We start from the raw sequence: 12,165 nt of genomic DNA, 5'->3' as shown, positions 1-12,165 counted from the left end.
TGGGTGAGCAAGGAAAAGAAAAAGTCTACTTGCAAAGTCCTTCATTTGGGGCACATCCTGGCCTCCCCTCCAATTTCAAATGAATTATACAAGCCTTTGTCACCAGCTTGCAGGTATTCAAAGGCATTTTCCTTTGCTGCATCCGGTGGTTTGTTTTGGATGGTCCTCAATCCCAGACAGTTGAATACATACAGGCTGCCCTAATGGAAAGGGTGAATGGCCACCAGGTTGACAATAAAATGACAGAGGGATTTTGGCCTTTATAATTGTTTATGCACAACGACACCCATATATAATTAGATGGGGCTTTTATTTATTTACTTGCCAAACTGGCACCAGGTCTGGGAGTACACAATGATGTGTAATTTGGATCAGGGTTTCCCACAGTTAAGGCCAGACCCTGCTGTTGCAACTTTGAGTTCCAGCAGGCTGTTTTCAGAAAGGCATAGTTTACTGTAAAACTGCTACGTTGCCAAATGACATGGCAGCTGCTGTGTGTCAGTAGGCTGTCTCAGCAGAGTTACTGGCTTGTATTGGGCTTTTTGGCATGGCACATTATGAAAGTGAAGTCTGATTAACAGAGCTCACTTTCAGGGATATAATTACCAGCATCATTTTATATTTAAAAATGAAACATTCCAGGCTATGCCACCGTTGCAGATAGCATTCTGTCATACATGACCAGTTCATTGAATAGCCAGTAGCAGTTTTGTGTGGCATGTGACTTTCCCGTGCCCAGTGGCAATGTGATGGTGACCAGGAGATCCTGCCCATTCCACCAATGGATTAAGCAGGATTAGCTGACAGTCTTGTGGAATCACCTTGAGATCAAGTCTAAAGGCATTATTGCATTGCACGCCGATTGCTGAGCATGTCTGTTCTTCTGTAAATAGTTCACTCTACATTGTATCCGTTCTGAAGGAGCTGCAGTCTTCGAGTCTGCATGTTTTGACAAAGTCCCCTCTCTGGTAGAGGGTGGAGTCATCATGGCAGCCAGGTACCGCCTCCACTAGGAGATGTCGGGCTTGTGGGGAGGGATTCCTTGGCCCATCCCATCATGCCCCAGATGTTTTTGCATGTTCTTGTTACATTTGTCCACAACCTGTGCCCAATGTTTCAAGGGAGCTCTAAAAACATGAGAAAGGTCCCCAGCTCACATGAAACAATGTGGCACCATTATTGTGTGATACTTCACAGCCCCGGATGATGTATTGTAAGGGACGCCAAAGGGGAGGATCTGCTACATCAAGACCACCAAGGGAATACAGCCACAAGGGTACTAGAATTTAGAGAACACATGGTACACCCTAGAAAGTATGCTCCCTAGAGTGAAACAGTATATGCAGGAGACCGCACACCAAGAAACCTATTGTATTTATTGTGTTTATTCTCAGTTAACGCACAGACACGAAAAGTGGAGTTCCACCAACCAGACCCACTACAGATAGGTGCCAAACGGAAATCCAAGATGACTGCTGTCCATAAACAAGGCTTGGTCCGAATTCCCCCAAATCTACAGGAGAGGCCGTTGGAGCGGGGAAGCCAGGAACTGACACAGTTAAACTAATCAAATTTAAAACATAATTGTGGCCAACACCCAAGAGCAGTTAGGCATCTGTATCCCAGGGGGTGGGACCAATCCATTGTATAATCCATGCGTTCAGAGAGAGGGGTGTGGGCGTTTAGAGAAGGAAAAAGAGCATTGGCGAAAGTTGGAGGTGGAAGGAGAAGGGCGGGGGCAGAGACAAGGTTGGAGAGAGGAGGCCTGCAGGAACAAGGAGGAGGTTGTAAAAAAGAACAGCAGAAGTTAGAAGGCTGGAGGTGGCATGAGGTAGTGTTAAGGGAGGACAGGACAAAATGTTAATTTAGGGGTTGCTTTTGAAGACAGCAGATGTAGAAAAGAGGAACATGTCGAGGAGGCAGTTGGAGGAAATATCAGGAGGGGGAAAGGGGGAGTCCATTGGGAAGGGGGATTAAGAAGATATCAGGATGAGGTTGATGGAGAAAATTAAGGAGGAAAACACCAAGAGGGTGTTGAAGATAAAACAGGCAGTCAGTGTTAGGGGCACTCGAGCTAGAATCCACTGCGCTGTGTAAGTAAGATACCAGGTATAAAGGTTTCCTACTACGAATATCTACCTGCATCTGCCAAGGCTGGGGGAGGCGGTGCCCTATTGCCCCCAAATAGGTGATAAGCCATACAAAAACAAAAAGTATCTCTGGCATTAATGCACTGGTAAATAACATGAAAAATGCCAAAAATCAGATGAGATCATAAAATCTTAACTTGTATTGACAGAAAAACATATATGACAACTGTATAACATAAAAGACTCACATAGAGCCCCAGCCAAAACGTGTTTCTACCCATAAGGGTATTTTCCAAGGCCTTAACACTTGGATCTTTGGTTAATATTATCGAGTCCAAGTTAAGGATATGTATTATTCAGTACTTTATTGTAAGCGCATATACTATGGTAATGAAGTATTGCTAGGCCGTAAGTAGCAGTCTATAACAAACAAGCAAGTTGCACTTCAATCGATTGATGGAAAGTTTCCATATATAAAGTTACTGTGTGTATATTTGATGCAATTACATCAGGCTGTGTTCAGCCTCTAACGTGGATTAACAACCAGTGTTCTTCCCTTAACTTTGATTCGATACTTTTAGCCTTAGACCCAAGCGTTACGGCCTTGAAATAAAAAATAAATCTGGGTCAAAACACGATATGTGAGACTAGGTTCGGTGTGCATATACCTATTACGAAATTGATCTGAAAAACAAGTAGGCCTTTCCAAGGCCAGAAACGGTATACAGCTTTCAACGGCCACGGTAAAGAACTACTTCGAACAAGCTTTTTCTTACAAGCCAGGGTAGTGCATGCTCTACCTTCATGGTGTTCTGTCTTGTGTGGGTAGCATCTGACCCAGTTGGCTAAAGCCCTGTGACGAGTCCAATAAAAATAAAAATTCACACAACTACCAAAACGACAGCACGAGGCTCAAGGATATATGGCACAGGTGAAACATAGGAGTAGACAATTTCATAGCAGAAAAGAGTATTTTGGTTGGGATCTATCTCTGTACAAAAATGACCAATGGGGAATGTGGGTCTTGGGCATTTATCGCACTGCTCCTTCTTGTAGCAAGACAAACACAGTTGAAACAGTCTTACAGCATTTCCAGAATGAGTCCCAAACGAATGTTTTATATTGAGATTAGCATAAGGACATATCTAATTTGATGCAAGTGTTTTAAAATAAAGCCAGTCCCTGGGTCATTTAATCAAACTCAAGAAAAACACTTTGCAAATTCATAATACATAAAGTATAAAAAAACTCAGAGATCTGAAACTTGTGGCAAGAGCAAGATATATCGACCTACTAACCCAGCTGATCGGAGCGCAGTCCGGCCCATGTACGATTCTGATCCGGAGAGAACCGCCCGTGCGGAATTTCACCGGTTTTCCATCTGAAGTTCCTGTCATATTCACTCATCCCCTGAAACAAGCACAAGGAAGGATTACACAAACTGGATATTTAGGGTTCAGAAGGCCATCTTCAAAATATTTCATGAGTTAATGACCATTTCGAACTTGACTGTTTAGTTTGATAAAGAAATAACATTCCACAACGTATAGCAATGGCATTCTTAAGACACACAAATTGATGGGTTCATAGAAAATAGCATGTTTTTAAAAAACGGTAGAATATCACAGCTAATGTGTGTGTAATATTTGGGACTGTACTCACCTTTATAAATTGTACTAACTTGATCACACAATCCTCAGATTTTACTCTTAACCACACTCGATGACACATACCAAACTTACCAGCTCTACCTAACAAACACACATTTGTTGAAGTACAATTTATGTACAGGAAATGAGTTTCCAATTCCCATGTTCAGTCTCATTCACAAAGCACTAACATCCACATTGCACAAAGAGTGACACTGTTACACTCTTGCAACACACTCAGTCACTGGGTAATTCCACTCCTACACCATACACACAGGCCTGTGCATCCGGCACTTCTATAACACCAACGCCCTATGTAGTTAAACTATTGCAATATGGAGAGACCTGTGCAGTAGCATGTATGTTACAGTCAAAGCCTCTATAGAGTTAGAGTTCAATAATGCATACAACCCTGTGCACTGCAGGGCCTCAATGCACTCAGTTCATATGCATGGCTCGAATGCATACAACCAGTACACAGTATCATGCGCAGAGCACATCTCAGGAATTCCCGCCAATATAGATCCAGTAAACTCCAACCCTCACACCTGGCCTCGGTCTAGACTCTGCTGAATGGATATCACCCCAGCACATTGGAGGTCATAGCCTGCACTGCACCGGACACCTGACAGCCTAGCTCAGGCCAATTGTATCTGTAGCAACAGGTCTACAGCAACAGTTTGGAGCATGCCTCCAACGCCACCACACGCCTGAAAGTTACCACATACATGCAATCCGTGTCCCAAGCACAATGCACCCAGACGCCAGGATCGTATTGCCTCATAGATTGCAAACTCTATTATTCCCACTACACCAGTTATTTCTCAATCTGTTCCTGATATTCAGACTTTATTACCGTACTGTCTGAAAGCTTCTGCTTAAGCACATTATATTTCCAGCCTATGTAATCAAATCTATTCATCGTTCTGTTTCTTCTTCCTGGCGTCCTTTAGTCAACACCATGCTATACAAGGGTTCTTTCTTTCCTGCATCACTAAAAAGTTGATCAAATACTACCATTTTTTTCTAAAGCATGGCCTTAATCCTTTTGATAATGCCAATGTTCCTCACATCCCTTCCTTGCCTTTCTTTAGGAAACTTTCTTGAGAAGTGTGCAGTGCTTCAGTTTTCCCATCACTTATCAACTCACTCAAGGAGTTCACGGGCCCGGTTCCCCACGTTCTGGCAACATTTTCAAAATTTGTACAGGGTGGACCAGCTAGATCTTGCACTCTGCCCATGCCTTGGGGGGTCCCGTAGAGTTCAATCCCCTCCACCCCCCATGTTGTTTAAAATATGCATGGAACCTCTCGGCGAACTAGCACATAGCATGAGCCTTAAGGTTCACCAGTCCGCAGATGACACTTAACAATATCTTAGGTAGTTGTCTGCAGATGGCGTAGTCCACCACAGAGACTGTATCAGTGCCACTGGGGAATGGACGTCCTTACTATCTTTGAAACTGGCCCCTACTAAATATGAATGTATTTTGGTTTCCTTTTCTTCCTCCCACCTTTCACAATTTCAAGAGGATCTTTCTCCACTCTCTTCGCTCAGTATCACTCCTGCTCTGGCAGCCTCTAAAATCTTTTGGCATTCTAATCTCAGTTTTAAGTCAATTATTTCTTCATTGCCACAATCCTGTTTTTTTCAGTTATACCTTCTCAGGAAAATCCAACATTTTATTTCTCCATACAGGCCTTAGGTCATTCTCGCTTGGACTGTAAAAAGCCCATCGTCTTGTCCCACCATTCTTCCACATTTACTGCTCTGAAAACAATTGCGCATTCATGGCGCGGATAATGTCTAGTGCACAAAACTTTGAACACAGTTTAATTTCTCTTAAATGTACCCCAGCTCACCTTAGACCTCACTGATGTTGCCAAATAACGCTCAAGCATACCTGGGGATTTATTTATTTATTGTGCATTTGTTAGGCGTTTATACAGCAAGTCAATTCTATTTCAAAGCGGCCACAGGTCAACAGGGAGGGAACATGGGGTAGAAAAAAAACAATGAATACAGTAAAAGATAAAGACAGACCTACTATGCCTTGTGAGTATTCAGACAGTGCAAGTGCAGCGAGAAGAGGGTAAATGGGGGGGGTGGGTAGGTGCTGGAAAGTCCATGCTCGTGGGTGAGCAGCAAATGAAGTGCATAGTATGGTAAGTGCTATTGGGTGCAAAGTGCAAACCTACAGAAGTGAGGCCAGGGGGTGCTAAAGGCAAGTGCTGAGGGATAGGCACAGGCTGGGGCGATTGGGTGTGTGAAGGCCAGGTCCCCAAGGGAAACATAAGGGCCCTGGCCACAATCACAGCGACTGTGATATTAGCAGAGGGACGGACGAAGGAGGAGGTGAAGATAAAGGTCTTGAGGAGTTTCCAGACCTTGAGGAGATCCAGCTGAAGACGAAGAGGGAGAGGGAGGCTGTTCCATAAGAGGGAGCCAGCTGAAGAAAGTGATCAGCCTACGGCCCTTTGCTTATCGAAGTGCTTTACACATAGAGATTTGGTGCCAGAGGACCGCAGAGGACTAGAGGGAGAGTATTTAGTTAGAGAGAGTTGTAGATAACGTGGTTGCACGTCACAGACAGCCTTATGGATAATGCAGAGGGATTTGAATGTAATCCATGCCGCAACTGGCAGCCAGTTGAGAGTTTTTAGGGCAGAGGAGTTGCAGTCCCTGGGCTTAAAGCCAAGGATAAGTCTTGCTGCCCTATTCTGGATTAGCTGGAGGGGTCATAAAGTGAAAGAAGGTAGATTCGGGAGAAGGCTGTTGCAGTAGTCAAGCCTAGAGAGAACCAGGGCCTGGGTAGCATTGAGCTTATGGGGGAAAGTGAGAAAAAGGAGAATTCCTTTGAGAAGAAAAGAGTTGAAAATGGGACTTCTTAGCAATGTCCCGGGTGTGAGGGAGGAAAGAGAGAGAGGAGTCAAAGATGACTCCAATCTTTCTGGCTTCAGAACCAGGAGCAGGAGGAGAGCCCATAGAGGATGGCCAGAGTGAGTGGAAAAACCAGGGAGCAGGGGTCCCAATGGGAATGATCTCAGTCTTGCTTGCATTGATGCAGATATCACTGGAAGCACACAAGGACTGGATGGCAGATAAGCAGTCAGGGATGATGGAAGATGCAAGAGGGTCAGCAGGAAGTTTGAAAAAGAGTTGTGTGTCATCTGCGTAGTACTGGAAGTTCTAAACTGGATGGTAAATCCATACTCTGGGACTGGGATTGTAATCGGATAATCAAACACGAAAGAATGTCCCGACAAGAAGAAATCTTTTTTGCAAGCTCTAACAGTGAAATAAGTCGCTGTGTACTGTCTCTGTATGTACTAGTGGGAGACCAAACCACTCCTAAGTGTATGCATCTATTTGTTACCTAGTACGTTGACCTAATGGTGGCTATCTACCCAAAGGGGGGCCATGATTATATGTTAATTAAGTAACATATATTTTTGTGTCCTCAAAGAAGCTCTCAAATATGTAGGAGCCAAGACACTATTTAAAATATTCAACCTAAACATCAGGAAAAATATAACATTTTATTTCTTTAGTTCACACAATTAAACTAATACTCAAATGACAATTTCTAAGTACAAACAATTATTAGATAAACACGATAGTAGTTCAAAAAGCCCAAAGACAGACTCAGCAGTAGAGAGAAACGAAAGTAAAAGAAATGTGAAAAGTTCTAATACAATTACAATTAATATGAAGAATCCAACATCATTTAAAATCCATCAACAAATTATAAAACAAAAACAGATCAATTGTACAACACAGATTAACAAAAATAAAGATCAAGCAATATATTCTGACCATAGACAAATCACTGGTTGGTCAATTTGTCATACCATGTAATGCCATTACAACAAAGGATTTCAAAAGATTTTTTCATTTATATGTCACACTACTGTTAAGTAGGGCACAATATCTTATTTAATAAGTCTACTCGGGGTCTACGTATGGCGTCTGCGACGTTCTTAAGCAGCGCACCACTCTCGCGTGTTGGTATAGTGACGCAAGAGTGAACTACGTTTCGGCGAGGTGATGCAGTGTCCACCTTCCTCAGGACCCAAGTTGGGGGTACCCAAATTCGGAGTGAGGGAGGGCTCATGTAATTAGGAAAGATGCTGGTCCCCGGATATTGGCTGGACCCACATGAGCCTTGACATGATATTGTCGGTACTGTAATATCACAACTCTGTTTTCCGAGTGCAAAAGCTCAGTGCAGCATTTAAAGATGCCAGAGAGTAGTGGCAGATAACTCTGAAGGGTAAACACATGGCGGTCGCTGTTGTGGCTTTCAATGTCTTGAGTAGTGAATTTCGCGTGAAGAGCAAGCTCTGATCTCCAGATACGTAGGCTAACTGAAGAGTTGCTAAATGCCAGAGATTTATGGCAGATGGCTCGAAAGGCTCAAAAGAGCAGGCGGGTGGACAAATAAAGGGCACTGGGTGCCTTAATGATGTCCACTGGCGTATGAGTGATTTTGTGATGAGCACAAATAAGGGGTACCCATACAAATGTAACGCAAGTGTCCTTGTATAGTGCCCTTCTGCCAGTATTGGTGCTCTTACTGTGCATGGATCTGTAAGAAAAATGAGGGGGTGGGGGGGAGAGTCTTTAGTCGGACCGTGGGAGAGCCAGATGTGAAACCTGTAGTATTGATGGGTGCAGGTCAGAATAACTCTCATGCTAATCTGCTTTTGATGAGTTTGGCGGAGAAACTTGGGAGTATGTTACCCATATGGAAGAGCCCAAGATCTCAGAATACAGTGCTTCGGGTCTGGTTAGCTGCTAATATGGGAGAGTGTGATGGGTCTAAATAATAGAGCCTAATCAGAACTCATTTAGTGGTGATGTGCTAATGGCTAGGCCTGTGGCAGCCATCTGTGGAGGGTTGGGGCGTGTAATGCAAGGTGGTAGATCTTAGCGGGAGTTGGTTAGTAAGGGGAAGGTGGTAGTAAGCCACAGAAGGCAAAACAACCCCAACCCTCCACTCCCACTACCTCTTGCAGGCAGGTCCCAATCACTAGCTCACATTGCTACCATCAATCCCTCTCTTTCTCTCAAATCGGTTTATTATATAAGCGGGAACAATAATAAATGCACTGCTGACACAATAACAGGGTATGGGCTGCAAATGCAGAGCAATGCATGCTTGGCAATGCACAGTTTTCAGGGGAGCGATTATCCAATTACATGGCCAAAAGTGGCAATATTTCTTTACCTGCTTCTCGCCCAAAAAAAAAAAAAGTTTCACTGCAAGTCAAACAAACACAATACTCTATCTCTCTGCTGCTAAACACCACTCTTGGCAGTATTTCCTGCTTTTCACCTTTGCCCCCATTAGACCGCAACCCAGGCATAGGGCGACCCCTCCACAGTCCCATTTCGCCAAGACATTCCCAATCCATCTCGCACCTTCCCTCGTCCCCTTTCACAACCCTCTCCCTGTGCTGGGGGGAGGGGGAGTGAGTGGGGGGTCTCACCTTGAACCGGGCCGGCATCCTGCGTCCTGTGCTAGTCACGATACACCGGGACAGTCCGGTACACTGGCCTCAGTACCGAGGACAGCAGCGAGCAGATGGCCGGGGAAGCGAGGGGGCGGGGCGTAGCTGCGAACTGTAAACATCGCCGTTTCCCTGGCGAGGAAGCGGCGTCCTGCGTCCTCTCTCCTGCGCATGCGTAACGCTCGGGCAAACTGGCGTTAACCGAAACAAAAGAAAGACCCACACGTCTCCTGGCAACCAGTGCCTAGTTACCATGAGAGAAAGGGATGCTAGCAACGCCGCACCTCCTCGCATCACGTGACTTTTAGTGCCACGCGGCCACGCCGCCAACTTTAGATCTGTTCCAACTAGCAAACATTGCGTATCGTGCTCAGTTGCTGAGCATGCTTACCATGCACTTTGATTATTTTTCATTTCCCGGGGAAAGTTCCCAAAGAAGTGGTGGGTCCGGCACGAGACTATAGTGTTCTAGCCATTAATTCACTGATAACATGGAGGGCCAAAGCGACAACAATTTCTGGGGTTAATACAAACTGTGGTTGGAGAGTGCCAAGGTATAAGGGGTCTGACAGGGGCTAATATACAAGGGGATCTGATGACGGATGAAGAGGGAGGAGTTGGATGAGGAGCTAATGAAGAGAGTTTTTATGTGTGGGCTAAGGATTGGGTAGATAGTTGTAAAATTGTGGATCTTTAAGCCAAAGGAGCATTTGTGCTTCTGCTGTGGGAGGGCTGGTACCTCACTGCTGCTCCGCACACCCTGCTTGCTCATCTTGGGCTGCCCGACATGCCCCATGCCTTGCATCGCATCATTGTGCTGGTCAGAGCCAGTGTCATGATGCGGCGCAGAAGAGGATATCAGGCTAGCGTAACAGTATCATCCCCTTGGTAAATCAATAAAGTTTGTACTGGCTGAGTCTTTGGAATGTTCTTCCTTAGTGGTCTGTCCATCGAATGCTGCAACCTACCTGTTCTCCAAATTCTTTAATGTCCAGTCTTCAAGCCTCTGTGGTTTGAGATTGCCAATGTAGAAGATCTGACAGGCTAATTTACAAGGGGATCTGATGACGGATGAAGAGGGAGGAGTTGGAATAGGAGCTAATTGTTGGGAAGGAATCACAGGTATGCCACAGTATGGCTGGGGGTCAACTGACTTTGAGGGCCCAACACCCTCCGCAGAACAAATGGAGGACTCGGCCAACCGCAAGATATGATGTAGTTAATTTCAAATAAAGCCAACAGGGATCAATACAAGAAAACAAGAATTCTCTGGTACATCTCAGCTCTCCATGGCGTGCAGCATAGTTTTGTGCGACTATGTCATCATCACTTTGGCCCTTCCCCAAAAAAGTACAAGGGATTGGGTATTTAGAGTACTACTACCTTATAGAGAATCCTACAGAAGTTATTCTACTGTTCTTTGCATGTTAAGTGGCTGGCATGTCCCAACCCCAAGAAACTATTTATTACACTGTTTCAGAGTAGTGGGTTTACCGTTGGTTAATGCCCCTTGCCATCCACCCCTGGGTTTCTAGGTTGTGATTGGTTAGAGCTGATCTGGGACTCGATCTGGTTCTCAGCTCGCTGTGCACCTCTTCAAGGTGACAAACAGTTATGTGTCTGCATTGTAACTTGTGTGTACCACCTTTGCCTATGACCTTGTACATATACTCATTAAAGAGAGGCGCCAAAGTTCAATTTAAAGGTTTCACTATTTAATTATCCAGTATGTGTGCCCTCTGATTACACATCTTTCGGCTGAGTTCCTTTTTAAAATCTGTGCATAATTGGTTCTCTCTATTGGTGTGAAAATAAACATACAGTTAAAACATTGTGACAGAAATATTGGTTTGGGAAAGGGGAGGAAGTTGAGGGTTTCAAAGAAAATAAATACAAAAAGTGCAAGTGAATACAATACAAAAGGATTATAAGGTTCAATCAATCCATGTTTGTTATTCAATGAATCAGAGTGAACATATTCAGATATGCAGATTCACAGTATAAATAGCTTGGTTTACCCTGGACAGGGAAGATTTTTATAAACATATTCCCCTTAGTAGCTTGTTTGTAACACATTAAAAACATCCATTATTCTAAATTAACACAGAATGGTGCCTTACCATCAATCCTGTGTCCCGATGTGCGCTATGTCCTGTATTAGTAGGATAAATCCCTCTGTAACAGAACGTACCATCATCTCATTAATTATTCTCTTCGTTTTAGTCATGATAATTGTTACAATTGTGTGATACTGCTTCTACAAATTTGGTCTGTGTGTACGTTTTGTTACCCATTGCATTAGGGCTTGTGTTGACTCCCGTTAGCATATCCCACTACATTTATCCCTGTTGTTCTCCTGGCCTTTGTATATACCGCATTCTATTTGTCAAAGTGTTAGACCAGAAAAGTAATCCCCTAGTCGAATGATATATATAGTATGTTGGCCAGAAGCGAATTGCATCATGTGACAAACATCGCAATCCAAGAAACATCAATGTAACCAAAGGGAGTCCATTTTGTGAAATGTCGGCCATTTGCTTTTTCTTTTTTGTTAAGTGCTTTTCAAATATATTCTATGCTTTTAATCCGCACACAGTGCGAGGCCACGGCTTGAACGCTGAAATGCTAACACAGTCAGGAATGTCAAACTGTGCAGAAATACATTTTTTTCTCTCTCACTAAGTCCTTGAAGTCGAGCAGAAGCCGCATCTAATCAGTAGTCCAGGTGCCGGTGTCATGATCTCTGCTTCCAAAAGGTCAGGGTTTTCCCAACTCCCTTGGAAGCAGATCCATAACCCAGGTTCCGAGTGCCAACCAGTCCCAATTGGGACCTTTTGGACCCAGTCCTGGCGCCAGTGGCACCAGGCTCATAAATATGCCCAGTCCCAGCGCTGGAAGCGCCGGGCTCATAAT

General features: G+C 44.2%; 1 protein-coding gene across 4 annotated transcripts in view; it reads right to left on the bottom strand.

The window, feature by feature from the left end:
* Positions 1-9,405, bottom strand: part of MDM1 (Mdm1 nuclear protein) — a 390,136-nt gene extending 380,731 nt beyond the window's left edge. For 3 of the 4 annotated variants that reach the window (XM_069629726.1, XM_069629727.1, XM_069629728.1), the window contains exons 1-2: positions 9,232-9,379; positions 3,389-3,500 (exon numbers count right to left, since the gene is read on the bottom strand). In XM_069629726.1, coding sequence (XP_069485827.1) covers positions 3,389-3,500; positions 9,232-9,249 — 130 coding nt within the window. In that variant the 5' untranslated portion in view covers positions 9,250-9,379. Of the gene's footprint in view, positions 1-3,388; positions 3,501-9,231 lie in introns of all 4 variants that reach the window. The other variant, XM_069629725.1, reaches the window with a different exon arrangement.
* Positions 9,406-12,165: the final 2,760 nt, after the last annotated feature.

This window comes from Ambystoma mexicanum, chromosome 12, assembly GCF_040938575.1.
Source record: "Ambystoma mexicanum isolate Mex_15411 chromosome 12, UKY_AmexF1_1, whole genome shotgun sequence".
Classification (NCBI taxonomy): Eukaryota; Metazoa; Chordata; class Amphibia; order Caudata; family Ambystomatidae; genus Ambystoma; species Ambystoma mexicanum.
This window is presented reverse-complemented; position numbering and strand designations above follow the sequence as displayed.